The sequence below is a fragment of the Loxodonta africana genome, chromosome X (genome assembly GCF_030014295.1).
Source record: "Loxodonta africana isolate mLoxAfr1 chromosome X, mLoxAfr1.hap2, whole genome shotgun sequence".
Lineage (NCBI taxonomy): Eukaryota > Metazoa > Chordata > Mammalia > Proboscidea > Elephantidae > Loxodonta > Loxodonta africana.
Genome location: NC_087369.1, coordinates 124,356,573 through 124,384,146, shown reverse-complemented (window position 1 = coordinate 124,384,146; position 27,574 = coordinate 124,356,573). Strand labels below are relative to the sequence as shown.

Here is a 27,574-nt window from a genome sequence, read left to right as displayed (position 1 = left end):
TGCCACACTTCTGGGAAAGGGAATATCAAATCTAACCAAACCTGCTGCTGTCGAGTTGATTCCGACTCATAGCGACCCTATAGGACAGAGTAGGACTGCCCCATAGGGTTTCCAAGGAGCGCCTTGTGGATTCGAACTGCTGACCTTTTGGTTAGCAGCTCAACTCTTAACCACTATGCCACCAGGGCTCTGGGAAAGGGAGTAGCAACTGATCATTCTCGTAGTTTATCAAATGTGACTGATTAAGCAAAGTTTCATGTGCTGACAGTTGAATGCAGTAGGTTCTGGAGTGTCCCCCTCCCCTTTTAACTTTATTTAATCTTAATCCGCCTTTGAATGCTGGAACCTTTTGTGTCTGCAAAACACTGTAGAGATGACTCTGTCTGGAAAAACTAATTGCCTTTATTTTAAGTTTGATGAATTCTTTAGTTCTTAAGGGTGGGTGGATTTCTCAGAAACTGCCCCAAAGAGTTGCTTGTTTCCTTAGAACTGAGTTTATTGGGGTTCTGTTTCTAACTAAGCAATGAAAATGCTCACCAACAGAATTAAATGGTCAGCCTAACCTCTCTTTTTCCACTCTTGCCAGTTTCTTCCATCTGCTCCCAGTTGTCTTCAGCATGGGGGAACAGAACCACTCTTCTGGGAAAGAGCTTCAGCAAAGGACGCGAGCAGAAGCTCCAGGAAAGAAAAGCTGGCACTCTCAGGCCTACACACTTGGGGCCATTTCCAACTTTATGTCAACTTTTCTGACCTTTCCTATTTATAAGGTTGTGTTCCGGCAACAGATCCATGCTGTGGCAGTGTCCGAGGCTGTGAGACAGCTTTGGCATGAAGGCCCTCAATACTTCTACCGGGGAATTTACCCCCCTCTTCTCTCCAAGACATTGCAAGGGACTCTACTGTTTGGGACCTATGATACCCTGCTGGGCTCTCTTTCCCCTGTCGGGCCACACTCCCTGGGACACCGCTGGGCAGCAGGGTTCATGTCTGGTGTGGTGGAGGCAGTGGCACTCAGTCCTTTTGAAAGGGTGCAGAATGTGCTCCAGGATGGTCGCAAGCAAGCCCGCTTCCCTAGCACCTTCAGCATCCTCAAGGAATTCAACTCTTACGGGCCTTGGGGGCGGGTGTCGCGGGGCTACTATCGGGGTTTCTGGCCTGTCCTCGTCAGGAACAGCCTGGGGAGTGCTCTGTACTTCTCCTTCAAGGATCCCATCCAGGATGGCCTGGCAGCACAAGGCCTGCCCCATTGGGTTCCTGCCTTGGTGTCTGGTGGCATCAATGGAACAGTCACCTGCCTAATCCTGTATCCTCTGATTGTGCTGGTTGCCAATATGCAGTCCCATATTGGCTGGCACAGCATGCCTAGCCTGTGGGCCTCTGCCCAGGATGTGTGGGACACTAGGGGCCGAAAGGTGTTCCTGATCTACCGTGGGGGCTCCCTGGTCATCTTAAGGTCCAGTGTGACATGGGGCCTCACGACTGCTATCCATGACTTCCTGCAAAGGAGGTCTCACTCCAGGAAAGAGCTGAAAGACTGATCAGCTGCAGAAAGTGTGGCCAGGGCATCTTTGTTGTTCTAAGCCCTCCCACATTGGTTCTATGTAGCTTACTTTTTTGGCTTGGTTACCTAATACAGCCATTCCATCACAATAATACCCATCATTGCATGGGTGAAGTTTCCAACTGTCAGCCTGGTGGGCTTAGACAAAACCCAACAAGTTTCCTTGGACCGAAAGAGAAACTCACCCCAGTCTATCCACAGCTCCAGACCCAACAAGCCTTCAGATAACTTATAACCCAGATGAAATGTCATTCCTTTAAGAAATTCCTTGAAAATAAGAGGTAACTTATAAGGATGACCTTAATCAGGCACTGTGAGTACTGAGGCCTCTCCAGTTGTCCTCCAGGCTAAACTGAATGGGGAACCAGGAACTCCAGTTTCAAAGAACTACCCTTGACTCTTCAGATGAGGATTCCATAGAACTTCTCAGATGGGACCATTTCAATGACATTGTTCACTACCCCTACCACTACCACTCTCACTTTTCATGGTCGTGGATCCTAGTTTCAGAGCAATGGCTGTGGCTGGAAATCCCAAATTGAACTTGCCTAGACTGATCAGGTGTCACAAAATCTGGTGGGACTGGAGATGGGAGTGGAAAGAGGTGTGGTCCCTGGATGGAAAGACTAAAGACCTTGAGGAAAGTGATTTAATTGCACGCAAAAGAGGAAAAATCTCCTATAGGTTGCTTGGTGTTATCTGCTGGGACATTTGTTATAGGAGGGTGATAACACTGCCTAGAAACCACTTGCTTTTCCCTGATAAATCTGGAAATGAAGTGATCATATCTCTTTGCAAATAATTGCATATTTTGTTGACTAGGTAAATATAGTTACCATGATACAGATTACAGATAAGAAATCTTAGCGTATCATTCAAAACCATTAAAAAAAAATAGTTCCTATATAACTCAGCATTTTACCGCACCATTTCCACTTACACAAACCCCACCCACCAAGCCAAATTGGATTATTGTTCTCCCCCTAAGCATGCCATGAAGTCTCCCATGACCATGCCTTGGCCCACACTATTCACCCTGCCTACAGTGTCCCTCCTCCACATGCCAGTCTGCCAAAATCCATCCAGGTCTTCAAGGCCCAGCTCAGATGCCACGTCGTCTATGGAACCTCTTGATTCTCCCAGGTGAATGTGATATTAGTTTCCTGTGATGCCCCTCTCCAATAATACTTCTAACATCTCTATGGTACTGATCCCATGTGGTCCCGTATTCTTTTTGGAATTTTCGAATACCTCCTACTATTAGACTATAAAACTCCTTGAAAGCAGGGACTCTTGTATGTATCTTTAAATCCCTCCATTGTGCCTAGGTGCTCAATAAATGTTGACTGAATTATTGAATTGAGTATTAAACTGTGATATGGTCTATATCCTCAGGGTGCTGTCCCTTGTACATGAAGATGATGTTATTGACACACTGTCAGTAAGTCCCATGCCTTAGGGTATGTTTTTTGTTTTCTTTTAGTAGTGGATTTAGTTTTGTGCTGCTAATGATGATGATAATAATAAATTACTTTCTTTCAAATGGAACATTTGATGAGTTTGTGTTATTGATGGCATGTTTGTGATTAGCACCACTTCAGGAACTGGAATTTCATAAACAGAATTACACTGTGTAACTATGCTGTTTGTTTCAACTCTGGAATTTTGAGGAGTTCCAATATGATGTCTGTTGCGATTTTCCTTATAGATGATGATGACCTCCGCTTGCACCTCCTTACCAAAGAAATTTGTCATTTATAATGACCTGATTGTACATCCTAGTATTGAGAATCCCTCAACTGAGTAGCACAGATATTAAAGACACAGCTATTGGTGATACGAGATCAGAGAGCATTTGCTAGCAAGGTCAACAGAAAATGGCTGGGCCAGAACAGGTGCAGATGAGTTCCCACATCTGATCCTTGTGCAGAAGTGGGTGGCTTGGGACAGTCCTACACTTGTAGATTCAATTTGGAGGAATCCAGAGACTAAAACTGGATTGGAGGTGGAACACAGAGTCTGCACAAGGAAAGGAAAAATAGAACAGCAGCTAGTTCTAGTTCAAGGCTAAATATCAGAAGGAAGAAAATATTCATTACAAAAACTCATAGCTTATGATCTTGATTTTTATGCCATAAAGAAGGGGCTAACCCATCACTACTCCCCTCTTTTCTTCACTTTAACTTTTTATTTAGAAATAATTTCAAACTTACAGAAAAGTTAGAAGCATAAGAAAGGTACAAAGAACACCTGTATACCATTTGCCCAAATTCACTTACTGTTAACATTTTGTCCCATTTGCTTTTGCTATTTGCTGCTAACCGGAAAGTCTGTGGTTTGAACCGACTAGCCGCTCTGTGGGAGGAAGAGACAGCAGTCTGCTTCTGTAAAGATTCGCAGCCTTAGAAACCTTGTGGGGCAGCTCTACTCTGTCCTACAGGGCTGCTATGGGTTGGAATTGACTTGACGGCAGCAGATGTTGGGCTTGGCTTTGTCATTTGAGTGTGCACTCTTTCTGTACACACGCACAAGATGATATTTTTCCCTGAACTCTCTGAGAGCTGCAGACATCAAATTTTGATATTTCTCGATTCAATATTTGTAGATTCGAATTCTTTAAAAAAGACTGTCTTGTCTCTGACAATGTTACAATTGTTACAGAATATTACAAAATGAAAACTCATGGCATATTTTAAAGCTAGATTGGTGGCAGTTGTTTGACTTTACTATATTTGCCTTGTAAAAACTAAATTAATATTATGTAAGTTGGTACTTGAACCTATGTAATTATCAACATGGATTTACAAGTAAAATTTGTAATAATTGAAATAATTATTTTTACGAATTGGTACAACCCAGGCAATATTGTAAAATTATATAGGCCTATCCACTTTTTTTCCATGAAAATTTTCTGAGTAAAGTTTAAAAGTGCAGTGTAATAGTTTCTAATAATCTTAAATATCATTATTAATATTTAGCTTTGTGATGTTAATATGATTCCATTTTCTGACATTTAAAAATTACTTTTAGGACTTGAGATCATTACAACAAGGAGGTAATAAATATCTATCTGTTTGAAGACCTACGTAGAATTTAACAACTAAAAGTTGAAAGAAAAAGGATGAAAGGATAAGAAGTCACACAATCCCTGTATGAGCTCTATGTATTTTTGTCTAAATGTAAACTACATCGGCTTTTCTAAAGCTCAGGGTAAAATAATAAATAACTAATGTATTATGACTATTATCTTTAATTGTATGGTTTATTAAGACTTAATTTTGCTTTAAAATTTTATTTTTAGACAGTAAATGGCATTATAATTTTAAGCAGGATAACTGCATATAGTGCAGTATATTAAAATTAATAAAATAATGTTATATATGAGAGAAAAAGCATAACCAAGAAAAAATAAAAAGCTTTCATAAAAGAATAAGTTAAAAATATATTTCCTCATCACAGGATAGGGAACATCACTCTCCAACATCTCTGCTTCTTTTATACCATCTTCTTTTTCCTCAAATCTTCAACACCTCCTTTCCCATCCTCTTTCCCAGCTGGTGACCTTGCTTTCTATTTCATTAAGAGGAGCATTCAGAAGAGAGCTGCCAGTTAAAAGAACTTTTATAAAGCCGTTTTCCATGTAATGACCACTCAGGACAAGAAATAGACGACCTGGATAACGCCCACCCTCCCTCATCTCTCTCCATTCTAGAGGTAACCTCTATCCTGAGTTTTGCAATAATCATTTTGTTGATTTCTTTATACGTTTATCTTCTCTGTAAGCATCCCAGAACAACAGTTTTGTTTTACAGATGTGAGCCCTGTTGGCGCAGTGGTTAAAGTCCTCAGCTGCTAACTGGACAGGTTGGTTATTTGAACCCACCCAGCAGCTCCTAGGTAGATAGACCTGGCAACATGCTTCCATAAAGATTACAGCCAAGGAAGCCCTATGCGGCAGTTCTACTCTATCACATGGGGTCTCCATGAGTTGGAATCTACTAGAAGGCATTCAACAACAGCTAACATTATATATTTGAAAATATCTATCCACCAGGCGCTCCTTGGAAACTCTACGGGGCAGTTCTACTCTGTCCTATAGGGTCGCTGAGTCGGAATCAACTCGACAGCACTGGGTTTCGTTTTTTTTTTTATATGTACTATTTTCTAACAATCTTAATATTCACTCCACATTGTGAGATTCGTCTGTGTTTTTTCAGGTAGCTGTAGTTGGCTCCTTTTATTTCTGTAATGAATACTGTTGTACGAATATGCTACAATTCATCCATTCTAACTGGGAGAGACATTCTGATGGTTTTCAGATTTTGACTGTTACAGAAGGGTGCTATCACAAATATTCTTAGTAGTGTACATAAACACAAGTGTCTCTAGGATATTTATCCAAGAGTGGAATTGCTGGTTTTTAGGGTACCAGGACCTTCAACTTTGCTAGGTGATGCCTAACTTTTCCTGAATTCCTGGACCAGTTTACATCCTTACCAGCAGTGCTGGACAGTTCTCATTGCTCCACCTGCTGGCCAATGCTTGGTATCAGCAGATTTAAACATTTTCACAAACCTGTTGTTTGCTGCAGCAGAGTAGATTCTGACTCGTGGTGATCCCATGTGTTACAGAGTAGAAGTGCTCCACAGGTTTTCTTGGCTGTAATTTTAACAGAAGCAGATTGCCAGGCCTTTTCTTCCACAGTACCACTAATGAAAACCAAAACAAAACCCAAACCCGTTGCTGTTGAGTCGATTCCGACTCCTAGCGACCCTATATGACGGAGTAGAACTGCCCCATAGGGTTTCCAAGGAGCAGCTGGTGGATTTGAACTGCCGACCTTTTGGTTAGCAGCTGAGCTCTTAACCACTGCGCCACCAGTAGGTGTGAAATGGCATCTTATAATTTAATTTTCCTGGTTACTAATGTTGAACTTTTTTGTGTGCTTTAAGTGAAAGTTTACAAATCAAGTCTGTTTCTCATATAAAAACGTATACACACCTTGCTATGTACTCCTAGCTGCTCTCCCCCTAATGAGACAGCACACTCCTCCTCTCCACCCCGTATTCCCCGTGTCCATTCAACCAGTTCCTGTCCCCCTCTGCCTTCTCATCTCGCCTCTAGACCCCGTGTCCATTCAACCAGTTCCTGTCCCCCTCTGCCTTCTCATCTCGCCTCTAGACAGCAGCTGCCCACATAGTCTCATGTGTCTACTTGAGCCAAGAAGCTCACTCCTCAACAGTATCATTTTCTGTCTTATAGTCCAGTCCAATCCCTGTCTGAAGAGTTGGCTTCAAGAAAGTTTCCAGTCTTGGGCTAACAGAGGGTCCCTCTAGTCTCAGTCAGACCATTAAGTCTGGTCTTTTTCCGAGAATTTAAGGTGTGCATCCACCGTTCTTCTGCTCCATCAGGGGTTTTCTGTTGTGTTCCCTGTCAGGGCAGTCACCTGTTGTAGCCACGCACCATCTAGTTCTTCCAGTCTCAGGCTGATTTAGTCTCTGGTTTATGTGGCCATTTCTGTCTCTTGGGCTCATCTTTACCTTATGTCTTTGGTGTTCTTCATTCTCCTTTGCTCCAGGTGGGTTGAGACCAATTGATGCATCTTAGGTGGCCACTTGCTAGCCTTTAAGACCCCGGATGCCACTCACCAAAGTGGGACGCAGAATGTTTTCGTAATACATTTTGTTATGCCAATTGACCTAGATGTCCCCTGAAACCATGGTCTCCAAACTCCAGTCCCTTCTATGCTGGCCTTCGAAGTGTTTGGTTGTATTCAGGAAACCTTCTTTGCTTTTGGTTTAGTCCAGTTGTGCTAACCTCTCCTGTATTGCGTGTTGTCTTTCCCTTCACCTATAAGAGTTCTTATCTACTATCTACTATCTGAACACCCCTCTCCCTCCCTCCCTCCCCACTTTTGTAACCATCAAAGAATATTTTCTTCTCTGTTTAAACTATTTCTCGAGTTCTTATAATAGTGGTCTTATACAATATTTTCCCTTTTGCAACTGATTAGTTTCACTCAGCATAATGTCTTCCAGATTCCTCCATGTTATGAAATGTTTCATGGATTCATCATTGTTCTTTATCGATGCATAATATTCCACTGTGTGAATATACCATAACTTATTTATCCATTCATCCATTGATGGGCACCTTGGTTGCTTCCATCTTTTTGCTGTTGTAAACAGTGCTGCAATGAACGTGGGTGTGCATATATTTGTGATGTTGAACATCTTTTAATGTGCCTACAGACTCTGGGGAGCCCAGTGGCACAGTGGTTAAGAGCTCAGCTGCTAACCAAGAGGTTGACAGTTCGAATCCACCAGTTGCTCTTTGGAAACCCTATGGGGCAGTTCTACTCTATCTTATAGGGTCCCCATGAGTCAGAATCAACTTGATAGCAATGGTTAGAGACCCTGGGTGGTGCAAATGGTTAAGCATTTGACTACTAGTGGTGCAGTGGTTAAAGCAATCGACTGCTAACCGAAAGGTCGGTGATTCAAAACCACCCAGTGGCTCCACAGGACAAAGATGTGGCTGTCTGCTTCTGTGGGGATTTACAGTCTTAGAAACACTATGAGTCGGAATTGACTGGACGGCAGAGGGTTTGTTTTTTTGGTACTAACTGAAAGCTTGGCAGTTCAAACCCACCCAGGGATGCCTTCGAAGCCAGGACTAGCGATCTGGTTCCAAAAGGTCACAGTTCTACTCTGCACACATGGGATCGCTATGGGTTGGAATCGGCTTGATGGCAATGTACAACAACGTGGGACATTAGGATTTCCATGTTTGTGAAGCACCTATTCAAGACATTTACCCATTTTTATGTTGAGTGAAGTGATTTTTTCAAATTACTTTAAGGAGTTATTTATATACATTCGAACTTCTAGTCCTTTGACTTTTATCTGTGTTGCACATAACCATTCCCCACTTTGTGGCGTGTTTTTTTTCCCCATTCTCTTAATGTTTTCTTTTTTATGTAATTTATTTTTGTTGTTGTAGAGAATATACACAGCAGAACATACACCAATTCAACCATTTTTACGTGTACAATTCATTGACATTGATTACATTCTTCAAGTTGTGCAACCATTCGCACCCTCCTTATCCGAGTTGTTCATCCCCAATTAACATAACCTCACTGCCCCCTAAAGTTCCTGTCTAATCTTTCGAGTTGCTGCTGTCAAGTTGATCCCATATAGATGGATCTTAAAAAGCACAATGCTCAAGACAGACATTCTTTACCAGGTAACCTAAACTGTTGTTCAGTTTTAAGATGACTTCAGGGGGTATTTTTGGTTTAAGGTTTAGAGATTATCTCAGGACAATAGTTTCAGGCGTTCATCCAGCCTCCATGGCTCTGGAAAATCTGGATTCCTTAGTGGTTTCTTTTGATAAACGGAAATTTTTAATTTTAATATAGTCAATGTTATCGAGCTTTTTTCTTCATGGCTACTGCTTTTTGTCTTTTTAAAGGAATCCTTCTCTACCACAGCATCATCAAGACATTCCCCTAAATGAACTTTTAAATTTATACAGTTTCGACTTTTAAATTTAGAACTTTAATATACCTGGAATTAATGTTTGTGTAGAATGTGTCAAAGAGAAAAATGAATAACAGACATCTTACTTTGATTTTGGGGTTTTTCTCACCCACAAAACCAAATATTCACTGTAAAGAAATTTCTGACCAAAATTAATCCTGCCAGAGGCTTTTCTTTCACCCAAAGTTGCAATTCATTTCTTTCCTTTTTGAAGCCAGGCTTACTAAATTTGAATTTCAAAAATATGGCTGGGTAGAGAGCCAGAGGCCATATTGCCACCTGATATCAGTTTGATTTCAGTGAAGGGGGGAGCGCAGGGTTCAATCAATCATGTTAAGATTAGCCAATGGTTGGTCTTCTATATTTCTCCCTCCGCTTCTCTTTATAAGCCCCAGCGTACCTAGCTTCTCCAAGCCATTTGCTTTTTCTAGAATTGATATAATCTCCCTATATCCATGTAGAATAACTGCTCAGAATAAACCTTATGTGAAATTTCAATGAGTTTTGATTATTTTTAACAAATGTGATAACAGTTACAATTTCGCTTCTGTCCTTATAAATACTGAATTACACAAATATCATTGAAAAGTCTTTCCTTTCTTCACTCGTTCACGATACCAATTCTGTTCAATATCAAGTATTCAAATATACTTGGGCCTGTTTTGGGCCTCTCTGCTCTGTACTATTTGTCTATTTCTCTAACCTGGTGCCAATATATCATACTCATCATGTAGGATTGCTATGAGTTGGAATCGACTCGACGGCAATGGGTTTGGTTTGGTGCCAGTATGGCTTTGCCTTAATTACTGTAGCTTTGTAATAAGCCTTGATATCTGATAGGAAAGTCTTCCCACCTCGTTCTTTTTTTCCAAAAGAGTTTAACTCCTCTTCTCAATACCTGCAAAAATAAATCCTGAGATTTTATTTTCTACAAAAAGTACTGTTGAGATATTTATTTCCACAAAAGTGACTTTTGAGTTTTAATGCAAACAAATAATGGTTGAAACTCTCATTTTAATGTTTCTCAATAAGTTTCATAATATTCTTTATAGTATCTAACATATCTTTTGTTAGATCTTTATTAGTTACATACTTTTTAAAAAATTCTAACAAAGAGAAGTCTCAGATATGGGATTATTGTGAATTTCTTATAAGTAATGCTTTTCTGTTTTATGAGAAAATAGATGTTGTCGTTAGGTGCTGTTGAGTCGGCTCTGACTCATAGCGACCCTATGCACAACAGAACGGTAGGTACACTGCCTGGTCCTGTGCCATCCTCACAATCGTAGTTATGCTTGAGCTCATTGTTGCAGCCACTGTGTCAATCCACCTTCTTAAGAAATCAGTTTATATATTTTGATCCCTCATGTTGACATATTATTGAACGAGCAGGGACACCCAGGGCCCATGGTGAATTGCCGATCTCAACAATACCCCATTCATATATGGGGAGATTTGATGTCATAAAATGCCAATTCTTCTCAAATTAATTCAATAAATCCAATATTCAATTTAGTACATAAATTCAAATTCCACAGGCCCATTATTCTGTGGCCCTTGACAAATTGATTATAAAATTGGAAAAAAAATGAGAAATTGATATATGAAAAATGTGACATTGCAAAAGAGTGGAGAAACAATGGATAATTTAATAAATGTGATTGGTACCATTGATTTTCCTTATGGGAAAAATTCAGATCCATGCCTTACACAAAAATAAAATCTAGATGTAAAAAAAGACTCAAAGAACGTGACCAAAATACAAAAACCAATTAAAAATATAGATAAAAATCATAATATCCTCAGAGTAGGGAAGCATATCCTGGAACAAAACCCAAAGACACAACTTTTGAAGTAAAAATTGGTACATTTGATTCCATAAAAAATTGTATAATAAAAGACACAAGAAACAAAATTGAAGTTTAAAGACAAACAACAATTGCTAGTGCCTGGGATCTTAAAGGAACCGCTGGTGGCATGGTGGTTAAGTGCTAAGGCTGATAACCAAAAGGTTGGCAGTTCAAATCCACCAGGCGCTCCTTGGAAACTCTACGGGGCAGTTCTACTCCGTCCTATGGGGTCGCTATGAGTCAGAATCAACTCCACGGCAACGGGGGTGGGGGTGGATCATAAAAGATTGCAAGGGACCATCCAAGACACAACAATTGGTCTGTATTTGCCTGGAGCAACAGAGGAAGAAGGAAAGTCAGGATAGGAGGAGGATATGGAACATGTGGCTGATTGCCTCCATTAACACCCGCCTCTCTTGCCATGAGGCCAGAAGAACTGGATGGTACCCAGCTACCATTACTGTATATTTTGGTCAAAGATTCTATGGAAGAATCCTGATCAAAAGGAGGAAAACGCAGAGCAGAATTTAAATTCTCATAGGCTCCAGACCTTCCAGAGCCACGGGAGCTGGATGAACCCCTGACACTATTGCCCTGAGATAATCTTTAAAACCTAAACCAAAAATACCCCCTGAAGTCTACTTAAAAACAAACAATAGCTAACTGGTTAAAAATGTCTTCCCTGAGCATTATGCTCTACTAAGAACTACCTATATGGGATCAAAGTGACAAAAGGAACTCAAAAGGTTAGATAGGAACTTTAGGGGGCAGTGAATTTATGTTAATGGAGGAGGAACAACTCAGAAAAGGAGGATGAGAACGGTTGCACGACTTGAAGAACGTAATCAATGTCACTGAATTGTGCATGTAGAAATGGGTGAATTGGTGTATGTTCTCCTGTGTATATTCTCAACAACAAAATAAATAAAAAACTAAATTAAGTTGTACTTAAAAAAAAAAAAAAGACAAGCAATAATTGGTGCGAGCTTTTTGGAAATCTAGTTGGCTATCTCTACTAAAACTGAATATATGCATACCCAGTGACCAGCAATCTCACTCCTAGGCGTCAATTCTTCAGCCTTCCTTATTCATTGTCCAGCTTTCGCATGCATATGAGGTGATTGAAAACACCATGGCTTGGGTCAGGTGCACCATAATCCTCAGACTGACATCTTTGCTCTTCAACACTTTAAAGAGGTCTTTTGCAGCCCATTTGCCCAATGCAATGCGTCTTTCAATTTCCTGACTGCTGCTTCCACGGGCGTTGTTTGTGGATCCAAGTAAAATGAAATCCTTGACAACTTCGATCTTTTCTCCATTTATCATGATGTTGCTTATTGGTCCAGTTGTGAGGATTTTTGTTTTCTTTATGTTGAGGTGTAATCCATAGCGAAGGCGCTGGTCTTTGATCTTCATCAGTAAGTGCTTCAAGTCCTCTTCACTTTCAGTGAGCAAGGTTCTGTCATCTGCATAACACAAGTTGTTAATGAGTCTTCCTCCAATCCTGATGCCGCATTCTTCTTCGTATAGAATGGACCTGCAAATTGTGATACGTTCATACAATGAAATGAGATGCAGAAAGGAGAACAAATGAACTATAAATATATATGGCAAGATGGATGATTCTCACAAACCTCATGCTGAGCAGAAGAATCCAGGCGCTACAGAGTCTATGTTGAATGATTTCATTTATATGAAGTACAGAAGAGGCAAAACTAATCAACGCTGTGAGAAGTGAGGAGAGTGGTTACTGTGTGCCTGGGCATAGCTACTGGAATAGGGCACAGGAGAGGCTTCTGGGGGACTGGTTGTGTTCTCTGTCTTAATCGGGAGGGGGGTTACACACGTGTCTTCACTTTGTGAACATTCATCAAGATATGTCTACTTTCCTGTATGTACGTTGTCCTTAAATAAGACATTTTGAAAACTAGCCTAATAGGATACTACTTTCTTACGTACGGGTTCTCTAACCAATCTAATTATATGTTACCAAAAGTCATTTTTTACTTCACAAAGATTTAGTCTAAATTCACTTCTTAATCAACAAAATGTGAGTGCAAAATAATAATAATCAACAACAGATTCAGAATTTTTTTGTAAAATATATTACAGAGCAATAATTAGAATACAGAGTATGTAAGGAACCCATAAAGAACAATACTAAAAAGACAAATGAAAAGGAATTGGGGCCAAGGATATGAAAAGGCAATTCACAGAAGAGGAAATAAGTATGGCTAGAAAAACCTATAAATCGATGTTCACCCTCATGAAATAATCTAGGAAATACAGGTTTAAACACTAGGGAGATGCTAATTTTCACCCATTAGATTGGCAAAAAGAAGACTGAAAATACTAAACATAGGCAAGAAATGTGGGGGAAATGTGAAACCTTCTACACTGCCAATATGAGTGTTGTTGTTAGGTGCAGTCGAGTCAGTTCTGACTCATAGTGACCGTATGTACCACAGAATGAAACACTGCCAGTCCTGCGCCATCCTTAAAATCAGTGCTATGCTTGAGCTCATTGTTGCAGCCACTGTGTCAATCTACCTCCTTGAGGGTCTTCCTCTTTTCCACTGACTCTGCAAGCATAATGTCCTTTTCCAAGGACTGATCCCTCCTGACAACATGTCCAAAGTATATAAGATGCAGTCCTGCCCTCCCTGCTTCTAAGGAGCATTCTGGTTGTACTTCTTCCAAGACAGATTTGTTCCTTCTTTTGGCAGTCCCTGGTATGTTCAATATTCTTCGACAACCCCACAATTCAAAGGATTCAATTCTACTTTGATCTTCATTATTCATTGTCCAGCTTTCATATGCATATGATGCAATTGAAAATACAATGGCTCCGGTCAGGCGCACCTTAGTCTTCAAGGTGACATCTTTGCTTTTCAACCCTACAAAGAGTTCTTTGCAGCAGATTTGCCCAATGCAATGTGTCTTTTGATTTTTTTTTAATAATTTTTATTGTGCTTTAACTGAAAGTTTACAAATCAAGTCAGTCTGTCACATATAAGCTTCTATACACGTTACTCCATACTCCCACTTACTCTCCCCCTAATGAGTCAGCCTGCTCCCTCCTTCCAGTCTCTCCTTTCGTGACAATTTTGCCAGTTTCTAATCCTCTCTACCCTCCTATCTCCCCTCCAGACAGGAGATGCCAACACAGTCTCAAGTGTCCACCTGATACAAGTAGCTCACTCTTCATCAGCATCTCTCTCCAACCCATTGTCCAGTCCCTTCCATGTCTGATGGGTTGTCTTCGAGAATGGTTCCTATCCTGGGCCAACAGAAGGTTTGGGGACCATGACCACCGGGATTCCTCTAGTCTCAGTTAGACCATTAAGTCTGGTCTTTTTATGAGAATTTGGGGCCTGCATCCCACTCTTCTCCTGCTCCCTCAGGGGTTCTCTGTTGTGCTCCCTGTCAGGACAGTCATCAGTTGTGGCCAGGCACCATCTAGTTCTTCTGGTCTCAGGATGATGTAAGTCTCTGGTTCATGTGGCCCTTTCTGTCTCTTGGGCTCACAGTTACCGTGTGACCTTGATGTTCTTCATTCTCCTTTGATCCAGGTGGGTTGAGACCAATGCATGCATCTTAGATGACCGCGTGTTAGCATTTAAGACCCCAGACGCCACACTTCAAAGTGGGATGCAGGATGTTTTCATAAGAGAATTATTTTGTCAATTGACTTAGAAGTCCCCTTAAGCCATAGTCCCCAAACCCCCGCCCTCGCTCCACTGACCTTTGAAGCATTCAGTTTATCCGGGAAACTTCTTTGCTTTTGGTCCAGTCCAGTTGAGCTGACCTTCCGTGTATTGAGTATTGTCCTTCCCTTCACCTAAAGTAGTTCTTATCTACTAACTAATCCATAAATAACCCTCTCCCACCCTCCCTCCCTCCCCACCTCATAACCACAAAAGTATGTGTTCTTCTCAGTTTATACTATTTCTCAAGATCTTATAATAGTGGTCTTATACAATATTTGTCCTTTTGCCTCTGACTAATTTCACTCAGCATAATGCCTTCCAGGTTCCTCCATGTTATGAAATGTTTCACAGATTCCTCACTGTTCTTTATCGATGGGTAGTATTCCATTGTGTGAATATACCATAATTTATTTACCCATTCATCCGTTGATGGACACCTTGGTTGCTTCCAGCTTTTTGCTAGCTATTGTAAACAGAGCTGCAATAAACATGGGTGTGCATATATCTGTTGGTGTAAAGGCTCTTATTTCTCTAGGGTATATTCCAAGGAGTGGGATTTCTGGGTTGTATGGTAGTTCTATTTCTAACTTTTTAAGAAAACGCCAGATACATTTCCAAAGTGGTTGTACCATTTTACATTCCCACCAGCAGTGTATAAGAGTTCCAATCTCTCCACAGCCTCTCCAACATTTATTCTTTTGTGTTTTTTGGATTAATGCCAGCCTTGTTGGAGTGAGATGGAATCTCATCGTAGTTTTAATTTGCATTTCTCTCATGGCTAATGATCGAGAGCATTTTCTCATGTATCTGTTAGCTGCCTGAATATCTTCTTTAGTGAAGTGCGTGTTCATATCCTTTGCCCACTTTTTGATTGGGTTGTTTGTCTTTTTGTGGTTGAGTTTTGACAGAATCATATAGATTTTAGAGATCAGGCGCTGGTCGGAGATGTCATAGCTGAAAATTCTTTCCCAGTCTGTAGGTGGTCTTTTTACTCTTTTGGTGAAGTCTTTAGATGAGCATAGGTGTTTGATTTCTAGGAGCTCCCAGTTATCTGGTTTCTCTTCGTCATCTTTGGTAATGTTTTGTATTCTGTTCATGCCTTGTATCAGGGCTCCTAACGTTGCCCCTATTTTTTCTTCGGTGATCTTTATTGTTTTAGTCTTTATGTTTAGGTCTTTGATCCACTTGGAGTTAGTTTTTGTGCTTGGTGTGAGGTAAGGGTCCTGTTTCATTTTTTTGCAAATGGATATCCAGTTATGCCAGCACCATTTGTTAAAAAGACTATCTTTTCCCCAATTAACTGACACTGGGCCTTTGTCAAATATCAGGTGCTCATATATGGATGGATTTATATCTGGGTTCTCAATTCTGTTCCATTGGTCTATGTGTCTGTTGTTGTACCAGTACCAGGCTGTTTTAACTACTGTGGTGGTATAATAGCTTCTAAAATCAGGTAGAGTGAGGCCTCCCACTTTCTTCTTCTTTTTCAGTAATGCTTTACTTATCCGGGGCTTCTTTCCCTTCCATATGAAGTTGGTGATTTGTTTCTCCATCACATTAAAAAATGTCATTAAAATTTGGATCGGAAGTGCATTGTATGTATAGATGGCCTTTGATAGAATAGACATTTTTACTATGTTAAGTCTTCCTACCATGAGCAAGGTATGTTTTTCCACTTATGTAGGTCCTTTTTAGTTTCTTGCACTAGTACTTTGTAGTTTTCTTTATATAGGTCTTTTACATCTTTGGTAAGATTTATTCCTAAGTATTTTATCTTCTTGGGGGCTACTGTGAATGGTATTGATTTGGTGATTTACTCTTTGATGTTCTTTTTGTTGATATAGAGGAATCCAAGTGGTTTTTGTATGTTTATCTTGTAACCTGAGACTCTGCCAAAATCTTCTATTAGTTTCAGTAGTTTTCTGGAGGATCCCTTAGGGTTTTCTGTGTATAAGATCATGTCATCTGCAAATAGAGATAATTTTACTTCCTCCTTGCCAATCCGGATGCCCTTTATTTCTTTGTCTAGCCTAATTGCTCTGGCTAGGACCTCTAGCACAATGTTGAATAAGAGCGGTGATAAAGGGCATCCTTGTCTGGTTCCCGTTCTCAAGGGAAATGCTTTCAGGCTCTCTCCATTTGGAGTGATGTTGGCTGTTGGCTTTGTATAGATGCCCTTTATTATGTTGAGGAATTTTCCTTCTATTCCTAATTTGCTGAGAGTTTTTATCATGAATGGGTGTTGGACTTTGCCAAATGCCTTTTCTGCATCAATTGATAAGATCATGTGGTTTTTGTCTTTTGTTTTATTTATATGGTGGATTACATTAATGGTTTTTCTAATATTAAACCAGCCTTGCATACCTGGTATAAATCCTACTTGGTCGTGGTGGATTTTTTTTTGATATGTTGTTGAATTCTATTGGCTAGAATTTTGTTGAAGATTTTTGCATCTATGTTCATGAGGGAGATAGGTCTGTAATTTTCTTTTTCTGTGGTGTCTTTACCTGGTTTTGGTATCAGGGATATGGTGGATTCATAGAGTGAGTTAGGTAGTATTCCATAATTTTCTATGCTTTGAAATACCTTTAGTAGTAGTGGTGTTAATTCTTCTCTGAAAGTTTGGTAGAACTCTGCAGTGAAGCCGTCCGGGCCAGGACTTTTTTTTGTTGGGAATTTTTTGATTACTGTTTCAATCTCTTTTTTTGTTATGGGGCTATTTAGTTGTTCTACTTCTGATTGTGTTAGTTTAGGTAGGTAGTGTTTTTCTAGGAATTCATCCATTTCTTCTAGGTTTGCAAATTTGTTAGAGTACAATTTTTCGTAAGAATCTGATATGATTCTTTTAATTTCAGTTGGGTCTGTTGTGATGTGGCCCATCTCGTTTCTTATTCAGTTTATCTGTTTCCTTTCCTGTATTTCTTTAGTCAGTCTGGCCAATGGTTTATCAATTTTGTTAATTTTTTCAAAGAACCAGGTTTTGGCTTTGTTAATTCTTTCAATTGTTTTTCTGTTCTCTGATTTATTTAGTTCAGCTCTAATTTTTATTATTTGTTTTCTTCTGGTGCCTGATGGATTCTTTTGTTGCTCACTTTCTATTTGTTCAAGTTGTCGGGACAGTTCTCTGATTTTGGCTCTTTCTTCTTTATGTATGTGTGCATTTATTGATATAAATTGACCTCTGAGCACTGCTTTTGCTGTGTCCCAGAGGTTTTGATATGAAGTGTTTTCATTCTTGTTGCATTCTATGAATTTCTTTATTCCCTCCTTAATGTCCTCTATAACCCAGTCTTTTTTGAGCAGGGTATTGTTCAGGTTCCAAGTATTTGATTTCTTTTCCCTAATTTTTCTGTTATTGATTTCCACTTTTTTGGCCTTGTGGTCTGAGAAGATGCTTTGTAATATTTCAATGTTTTGGATTCTGCAAAGGTTTGTTTTATGACCTAATATGTCATCTATTCTAGAGAATGTTCCATGTGCACTAGAAAAAAAAAGTATACTTTGCAGCTTTTGGGTGGAGTGTTCTGTATAAGTCTATGAGGTCAAGTTGGTTGATTGTAGCAATTAGGTCTTCCGTGTCTCTATTGAGCTTCTTACTGGAAGTCCTGTCCTTCTCCGAAAGTGGTGTGTTGAAGTCTCCTAGTATAATTGTGGAGGTGTCTATCTCACTTTTCAGTTCTGTTAAAGTTTGTTTTACGTATCTTGAAGCCCTGTCATTGGTGCATAAATATTTAATATGGTTATATCTTCCTGATCTATCGTCCCTTTAATCATTATGTAGTGTCTTTCTTTATCCTTTGTGGTGGATTTAACTTTAAAGTCTATCTTGTCAGAAACTAATATTGCTACTCCTGCTCTTTTTTCTTCTTGTTTGCTTGATATATTTTTTCCATCCTTTGAGTTTTAGTTTGTTTGTGTCTCTAAGTCTAAGGTGTGTCTCTTGTAGGCAGCATATAGACAGATCGTGGTTCTTTATCCAGTCTGAGACTCTCTGTCTCTTTATTGGTGCATTTAGTCCATTTACATTCAGCCTAATTATAGATAAGTATGTGTTTAGTGCTGTCATTTTGATACCTTTTTGTGTGTGTTGTTGACAATTTCATTTTTCCACTTACTTTTTTGTGCTGAGACGTTTTTCTTTGTAAATTGTGTGTTCTTCATTTTCATAGTAGTTGAATTTATGTTTGCTGAGTCATTATGTTTTTCTTGGTTTTTATTTTGAGTTATGGAGTTGTTATACCTCTTTGTGGTTACCTTAATATTTACCCCTATTTTTCTAAGTAAAAACCTAACTTGTATTGTCCTATATCGCCTTGTTTCCCTCTCCATATGGCAGTTCTATGCCACCTGTATTTAGTCCCTCTTTTTGATTATTGTGATCTTTTACATATTGACTTCAATGATTCCCTGCTTTGAGCATTTTTTTCTTTTTTAAAATTAATCTTAATTTGTTTTTGTGATTTCCCTATTTGAGTTGATATCAGGATGTTCTGTTCTGTGACCTTGTGTTGTGCTGGTATCTGATATTATTGATTTTCTGACCAATTTCCTTTAGTATTTCTTGTAGCTTTGGTTTGGTTTTTGCAAATTCTCTAAGCTTGTGTTTATCTGTAAATGTTTTAATTTCACCTTCATATTTGAGAGAAAGTTTTGCTGGATATATGATCCTTGTCTGGCAGGTTTTCTCCTTCAGTGCTCTGTATATGTCATCCCATTGCCTTCTTGACTGCCTGGTTTCTGCTGAGTAGTCTGAACTTATTCTTATTGATTCTCCTTTGTAGGAGACCTTTCTTTTCTCCCTGGCTGCTTTTAAAATTTTCTCTTTATCTTTGGTTTTGGCAAGTTTGATGATAATATGTCTTGGTGATTTTCTTTTTGGATCAATCTTATATGGGGTTCGATGAGCATCTTGGATAGATATCCTTTCGTCTTTCATAATGTCAGGGAAGTTTTCTGCCAACAGATCTTCAACTATTCTCTCTGTATTTTCTGTTGTCCCTCCCTGTTCTGGGACTCCAATCACACTCAAGTTATTCTTCTTGATAGAGTCCCACATGATTGTTAGGGTTTCTTCATTTTTTTTAATTCTTTTATCTGATTTTTTTTTTCAGCTATATTGGTGTCAATTCCCTTGTCCTCCAGGTCCCCCACTCTGCATTCCAATTGCTCGAGTCTGCTCCTTTGACTTCCTATTGAGTTGTCTAATTCTGTAATTTTACTGTTAATCTTTTGGATTTCTGAATGCTCTCTTTCTATGGATTCTTGCAGCTTATTAATTTTTTCACTATGTTCTTGAATAATCTTTTGATTTCTTCAACTGCTTTATCAGTGTGTTCCTTGTCTTTTTCTGTAGATTGCCTTATTTCATTTATGAGGTCATCCCTGATGTCTTGAAGCATTCTGTAAATTAGTTTTTTATATTCTGCATCTGACAATTCCAGGATTGTATCTTCATTTGGGAACGATTTTGATTCTTTATTTTGTGGAGTTTTAGAAGCAATCATGGTCTGCTTCTTTATGTGGTTTGATGTCGACTGCTGTCTCCGAGCCATCTATAAGATATTGTAGTGATTTATTTTATATTTGCTCACTGAGTCTTATCTTGTTTTGTTATCTTTCAATATATGTAGATGGGCTACTAGATTGCACTGTCTTGATTGTTGTAGCCCTTGAATCACTTATGTCCTATTACCAGCTGGTTTGGGCTGTTACCAGATATATAAGTCTAAGAGTCCGTTCACTATTCTTGAGTAGAATCTGATTTTCGGTCACCAAGTGTGTGGTGCAGACTGTCACCTATCCACCTAGAGGAGTAGTGGTGATAGTTGTGTGCACCAGATTCTAGTAGCAGCAGGGGGTCACACTCCAGGGGGGCAGGATGCTGACAGGCTTCCCCCAAGTGCCAGCGAGGTAGGTGTGTCTCTATTCCTAAAGCACTTCGGTGGGTGGGCTCTGCAGCTGTATCTTAGGCCCCCAATGCAAGTACCTCTACAGATTGGTAGGTGTCACCATCCTTAGACCCCTAAGGCAGGAGGCTAGGTGGTCTGGGGGGAGCTTCAGCCCTCAGTTCCCTGTTGTGGGTCAGTGAGGGCTCTGTTGATTACACAGAGATATCAGACCTGGTAAACTTGTCTTTCCAGTAATCTGCTAAAACAATCACAGTCAGATCCCTATCAGAATTGCCTTTGCATTATAATACCTACCTTGTTCCCTGTAGGGATGAAAGCCCAAGACTGTGGATCTCATATGCTTGGCTGGAGCTGGTTCTGTATTTTTAGTCCAATTAGGGAAGGATATTTGGTCCCTGGGTTTTTTTGTAGCTGCTTCTCTCAGGCCAGGAGAATGGGTTAGGAAAAGACCAAAATAGAAAAAAGAAAAACCGCAGAGCAGTTCACTCTCTGGCCCAGGAAATTCCAATGTTAATGAAGCCTCCTGGGAAGAGGAGAGGAGGGATCAGATACACAGCACCCCGGAATATAGACAAAGTTACTTATCTTGTTTGGTGGTGACTGTTTTATCTGAGATTCCTGAGGGGTGTGTAGGCTGTGTGCATTGGCTGGGTCGAGATTGCCCCCGAGGGTCAGGCCTGCGTCCTGTGCTTGTGCTGTCTCAGAAGCCATGGTCAGTTCCTCCGCTCCCAGTGCAAAGCCCAGTGCCAACGTTCCCTGGCTGGGACGCCACACTCCAGGCTCCAAAATCAGTCACTGTCTCCCGGTGACTTCTCCTCCTGTCAGCCGCGTCGCTGCACTGCCTGTGTGCACTGGCTGGGCTTCCCCTGAGGTCACTTCTGGGGGCTAGTGCTGCCTCCCATGTTTGGCCCATCTCAGGATGCTGTGCTCAGCTCCCCTGTGCCCAGTCTGAAGCCCGGCGCCAAGGTTTTGTAACTGGGACGCTGGCTCCAGGCTCCGAAAGCAGTCGTTCATTCCCCGTGGTTGTTCATTCTCAGTCTCTGTCACTCAGGTCAACTCTTTAGATCTGTGTTTGATGGTCAGGGTTAGTAGATTGTTATGTATGTGATCGATTCACTTGTTTTTCCAAGTCTTTTTTGCAAGAGGGATCCGAGGTAGCTTCTACCTAGTCAGCCATCTTGGCCCCCTCTTTTGATTTCTTGAGTACTGTTTCCATGGGTGTTGATTCTGGATCCAAGTAAAATGAAATCCTTGACAACTTCAATCTTTTCTCCATTTATCATGATGTTGCTTATTGGTACAGTTGTGAGGAATTTTGTTTTCTTTATGCTGAGCTGCAATCCATAACGAAGGTTGAAGTCTTTGATCTTCATCAGTAAGTGCTTCAAGTCCTCTTCACTTTCAGCAAGCAAAGTTGTGTCATCTGCGCAACTCAGGTTTTAATGAGTCTTCCTCCAATCCTGATGCCCCCTTCTTCTTCATATAGTCCATCTTCTCGTATTATTTGCTCAGCATACACATTGAATAGGTATGGTGAAAGGATACAACTCTGACACACACCTTTCCTGACTTTAAACCATACGGTATCCCCTTGTTCTGTTCCAACAGCTGCCTCTTGAGCCATGTACAGATTCCTCATGAGGACGATTAAGTGTTCTGGAATTCCCATTCTTCACAATGTTATCCATAATTTGTTATGATCCACACAGTTAAATGTCTTTGTGTAGTGAATAAAACACAGGTAAATATCCTTCTGGTAGTCTCTGCTTTCAGCCAGGATCCATCTGACATCAGCAATGATATCCCTGGTTCCACGTCCTCTTCTGAATCTGGCGTGAATTACTGGAAGTTCTCTGTTGATATACTGCTGCAGCCGCTTTTGAATGATCTTCAGCAAAATTTTGCTTGCATGTGATATTAATGATATTGTTCGATAATTTCCACATTTGGTTGGATTGCCTGTCTTGGGAATAGGCATAAATATGGATCTTTTCCTGTCAATTGGCCAGGGAGCCGTCTTCCAAATTTCTTGGCATAGACAAGTGAGCACTTCCAGTGCTGCATCCATTTGTTGAAAGATCTTAACTGATACTCTGTCAATACCTGGAGCCTTGTTTTTTGCCAATGCCTTCAATGTAGCTTGGACTTCTTACTTCCGTACCATCGGTTCCTGATCGTATGCTACCTCTTGAAATGGATGAACGTCAAGTAATTCTCTTTAGTATAAAATGACTCTGTGTTTTCCTGCCATCTACTTTTGATGCTTCCTGCATCATTTAATATTTTCCCTATAGAATCCTTCAGTATTACAACTCGAGGCTTGAATTTTTCCTTCAGTTATTTCAGCTTGAGAAACGCCGAGCGTGTTCTTCCCTTTTGGTTTTCCATCTCCAGCTCTTTGCACATGTCATTATAATACTTTACTTTGTCTTCTCGAGACACCCTTTGAAATCTTCAGTTCTTTTACTTCATCAATTCTTCCTTTTGCTTTAGCTGCTCGACACTCAAGAGCAAGTTTCAGAGTCTCCTCTGACATCCATCTTGGTCTTTTCTTTCTTTCCTGTCTTTCAGTGACCTCTTGCTTTCTTCATGGATGATGTCCTTGATGTCATTCCACCACTCCTCTGGTCTGCGGTCACTAGTGTTCAATGCATCAAATCTATTCTTGAGATGGTCTCCAAATTCAGGTGGGATTTATACTCAAGGTCATATTTTGGCTCTCGTGGACTTGCTCTGATTTTCTTCAGTTTCAGCTTGAACTTGCAAATGAGCAATTGATGATCTGTTCCACAGTCGGCTCCTGGCCTTGTTCTGACTGATGATATCGAGCTTTTCCATCATCTCTTTCCACAGATGTAGTCAATTTGATTTCTGTGTGTTCCATCTGGCGAGGTCCATGTGTATAGTCGCCGTTTATGTTGGTGAAAGAAGGTATTTGCAGTGAAGAAGTCATTGGTCTTGAAAATTCTATCATTTGATCTCCAGCATTGTTTCCATCACCAAGGCCATATTTTCCAACTACTGATCCTTCTTCTTTGTTTCCAACTTTTGCATTCCAATCGCCAGTAATTATTAATGCATCTTGATTGCATGTTCGATCAATTTCAGACTGTAGCAGCTGATAAAAATCTTCTATTTCTTTATCTTTGGCCCTAGAGGTTGGTGCATAAATTTGAATAATAGTCGCATTAACTGGTCTTCCTTGTAGGTGTATGGATATTATCCTTTCACTGACAGCGTTGTACTTCAGGATAGATCTTGAAACATTGTTTTTGATGATGAATGCAGCACCATTCCTCTTCGAGTTGTCATTCCCAGCGTAGTAGTCTACATGATTGTTTGATTCAAAATGGCTAATACCAGTCCATTTCAGCTCACTGATGCATAGGATATCAATGTTTATGCATTCTATTTCATTTTTGATGATTTCCAATTTTCCTAGATTCATACTTTGTACATTCCAGGTTCCGATTATTAATGAATGTTTGCAGCTGTTTCTTCTCATTTTGAGTCTTGCCACATCAGCAAATGAAGGTCCCGAAAGCTTTACTCCTTTCGAGTCATTAAGGTCGACTCTACTTTGAGGAGGTACCTCTTCCCCAGTCGTCTTTTGAGTGCCTTCCAACCTGAGGGGCTCATCTTCTGGCAGTATATCAGACAATGTTCTGCTGCTATTCATAAGGTTTTCACTGGCTAATGCTTTTCAGAAGTAGACTGCCAGGTCCTTCTTCCTAGTCTGTCTTAGTCTGGAAGCTCAGCTGAAACCTGTCCTCCATAGGTGACCCTGCTGGTATCTGAATACCGATGGCATAGCTTCCAACATCACAGCAACATGCAAGCCCCTTCAATATGACAAAATGATAGATCCTGTAGCTCTCCCAATTTAAGAGGTCTGAGAGAAGAGGAGGAGCCAGCAAAGGAGACTTAGAAGGAGCACCCAGTGAGGTGGGAGTAAGCCAGGAGAGGGTGGTGTCTTAGAAGTCAAGTGAAGACAGTGAAGTAGGGAGGAAGGATTCATCAGCTGTGCCAGAAGTTGCTGATATAGGTCAAGTAAGGTGAGGACTGAGAATTGACCATTGCATTGAATGATGTGGAAGTCATTCATGACCTTGACAAGAGCAATTTTAGTGGAGTAGTAGAGATGAAACCCTGAGTGGAATGGATTTAGGAGAGAATAGGAAGAGAAAATTTAGCAACAGTGAATAAAGACAACTGTTACAAGGGACAATAAATTAGTCTAAGTAGATATCTGGGCGAAGAACTTTCCTGACAGATGGAACAGACACTGCAAAGGCCCTAAGACAATAGTGAGCATGGCTTGTTTGAGGAATAGCAGGGAGAACCCAACTGGGCAGAGTGAGTAAGGAAGAGAGTAGGCAGAGAGGGTAAGAGTAGTAAAAGATGGTTGTCTAGGGCTCCCTCTTGACACTAGATTGATGTAGGTAGAAGGTCGGGGGAGCGTGGTCTTAGACAGGAACACTGGTTCAAATAATGCTTTATATTGCACATGAAAACATATATGACATATATCTATGAAAGAAATATTTATCAAAGGTTAGTGTCTTAGCTAGTGCTGCTATAACACTAATACTACAAGCGGGTGGCTTTGAAGAACAGAAATTTATTTTCTCACAATTCTGTAGGCTAAAAGTCCAAATCAGGGTCTCTGCTGTGTAGAGTCTTTCTGTGACCCTAATACCTTGCAACACATTTTCTCCTACTCAAAATGGGTGATTGAGACCTTGACAAAACTAACGCCATAATGATGCTCTAAGTAATCTATAAGCATTTTTTATTGCACCAGCTGCACCGGTCTCTTCCAAAGGGGTGCGGAGCCCTCTCAGCTCCTGTGGCCTTGATCTCTCTCCTCTTCTTTGTTCTCTTGAGAAATTGCTTTCAGCCTGCAAGATGGCAGCTAGGAAGGCTGCCCGGGGCTTTTGATCTGCAACTTTCTTTTTTGCTCCTTATCTCAGTCAGCGTGGACTTGGCAGGCCAGTTCCACTAGCTGGGAGATTCTTATGTAAGCATTTTTCAGCCTGTTACAAACATACAGATTAGAGTCCAGATGTCCAACATGCATATCTTTAGTTTAATAAAGAGTTTCTTGTAGTTGTTTGGTGATGCATACGACCATCTGTGGGCTACGTGCTTAAAAACATTAGGTAATCCTAGCCAAAATGATACATAAACTCTGATGTAAAAATTGCTCTTTGGGACTCCATAGAGGCAGCCTGTGTTGCTGCTGGGTCCCCAATGATGTATACATCTCCTGAATAAGCTTTCTCTCTCTTTCTGACTTGGAGTACGTTTCATTGGCTCGACTGCTTCAGGGCATGGACCCCGATCCAGTAACACTGACCCAGTAGCACTTCCCTGTTGATAGCCCCCTACCTTCCTTGGCTCTTGGCAATCCTCACATAGCATGTGTCTTCCCCAGTGTATGTGCATCTCTGTGTGTATGCTGCTTTTTATGTAACTCAGAAGTGATTAGGTTCAGGACACACACTGGTATGACCTCATCTGATTTATTACGTTATATTAAATTTCATCATGAAAGTGATTAGATTAGATCTACAGACATAGTGGTTAGAATTCCAACACATATTTGGGGGAGGGTGGGAATACAACTCAATCCCACAACAGGGAGCAAGGATATGAAGTAATAGCAGGTGGGGGAAAGTGGGATCAAGAGAATATACGTACAAAGATAATGCATATATAATGATTAGAATGTATATGGATGAGGATGAAAAATAACAGCATTATTGTATCCTGATAGAAATGATCCAGTAGACAGTATAGCATTGATGATGTGGGAGATAGAGGGCAGAGAGATGGTAGCGGTATCACTGAGTCAGTATGAGAGAGTGAGACCTGGTGGGCAAGTAGAGGGGCTGGCTTTAGAGGGGAGTCTGGAAATTTCCTGTATGATATCAACAGGAAGGCCTTGTGTACAGATGCAGGTGCAGGTAGGTGAAACTGTGGTGGTGGAAGTTTGTGAAAGTTCTCTTCTGGTGGTTTCAATATTCTAGCAAAACAGGAAGAAAGCTAAGAATTGGAATGGGTAGATGGTGTTGGGTGTTTGAGGAAAGAGAAGTTGTGAAATGGTAATTTAGAATAGTTAGAAAGTTAAGGGACAGGAGGCCTATAGGATGATTGCCTGGCAGGATTAAGCTCCCAATTGAGGTTTATGGTCATGAATTTAAACTGATAGTAGACGTGTGGCTGTGTGTTTTCCTCCAGTCATGTTTAGCTATGTTGGTGCAGCCTCGTTAAGGCACAATTGGGTTTAACCAGAGTTACAATTTTGGCAAGAAAGTAACACAAAGTGAGGGAGGGGTAGGATAGTGGAATGTATATGATATGTAAAGGGGGATTATAAAGATTGAGCATGATATTTGAAATAGGGAAGGAGGGGAGAGAGGACAGTAAGGGAGCAAGAGATGGTGAAAATCTGGTAGGCTCAGTGATTTGGAGATACTGGTGAAGTTGAAGGATAGTGAGGTTAGAGTACCAAAGAGAGGAGATGATGGTCATTCAGAGGGATGTTTGAAACTGAGATTATGGAGGGGTTGCCATGGTTGCAATGGCAAGGTCTAGGGTATGGCCATGTGAGTGAGTAGTTGAGGTGGGGATAAATGTCATCATTAGATGAGTTTTGATGGATTTGAGTAGGATAGGGCTGGGGTAGCAGAGTTTTTAAGTGTTGGAGTAGGAAGAGGTGAGTGTCTGGGGCTTGCTGTCAACCCCAGGTGATATGGGCAGCTCAGTCTTAGGCCCAGAATACTGGTTCAAACAATGCTTCATACTGCTTCTGGAAAGCGAGATGTGTAATATCTGTACGGGTAATGATAAGAAAATGAGCTGGAAGGCTATGCATGACATTCAGGAAAGAGCTACCCCTGGGGAAGTAAGAAGGTGAATGGAAATGGGGTGAGGGTCACTTAAACCTCAATTTTTCCATAATGTTTTCATTCCTTAGGCAGGAAAAAGATAAATA

The 27,574-nt window shown here is 40.5% G+C and overlaps 1 protein-coding gene across 4 annotated transcripts in view; it reads left to right on the top strand.

Annotated features, from left to right (window-relative positions):
* The window catches only part of SLC25A53 (solute carrier family 25 member 53), a 38,740-nt gene that overhangs the window by 9,205 nt on the left and 1,961 nt on the right, over positions 1–27,574 (top strand). Inside the window, exons 2-4 of one of the 4 annotated variants that reach the window (XR_010319827.1) lie at positions 587–2,704; positions 2,957–3,002; positions 4,592–5,275. Coding sequence is in view for 1 of the 4 variants with exons in the window: in XM_003414822.4 (XP_003414870.1) it covers positions 618–1,538 (921 nt within the window). In the remaining 3 variants the exon portion in view is untranslated. Of the gene's footprint in view, positions 1–586; positions 4,553–4,591; positions 5,276–27,574 lie in introns of those variants that run through there. The other 3 variants (XR_010319826.1, XR_010319828.1, XM_003414822.4) reach the window with 3 other exon arrangements.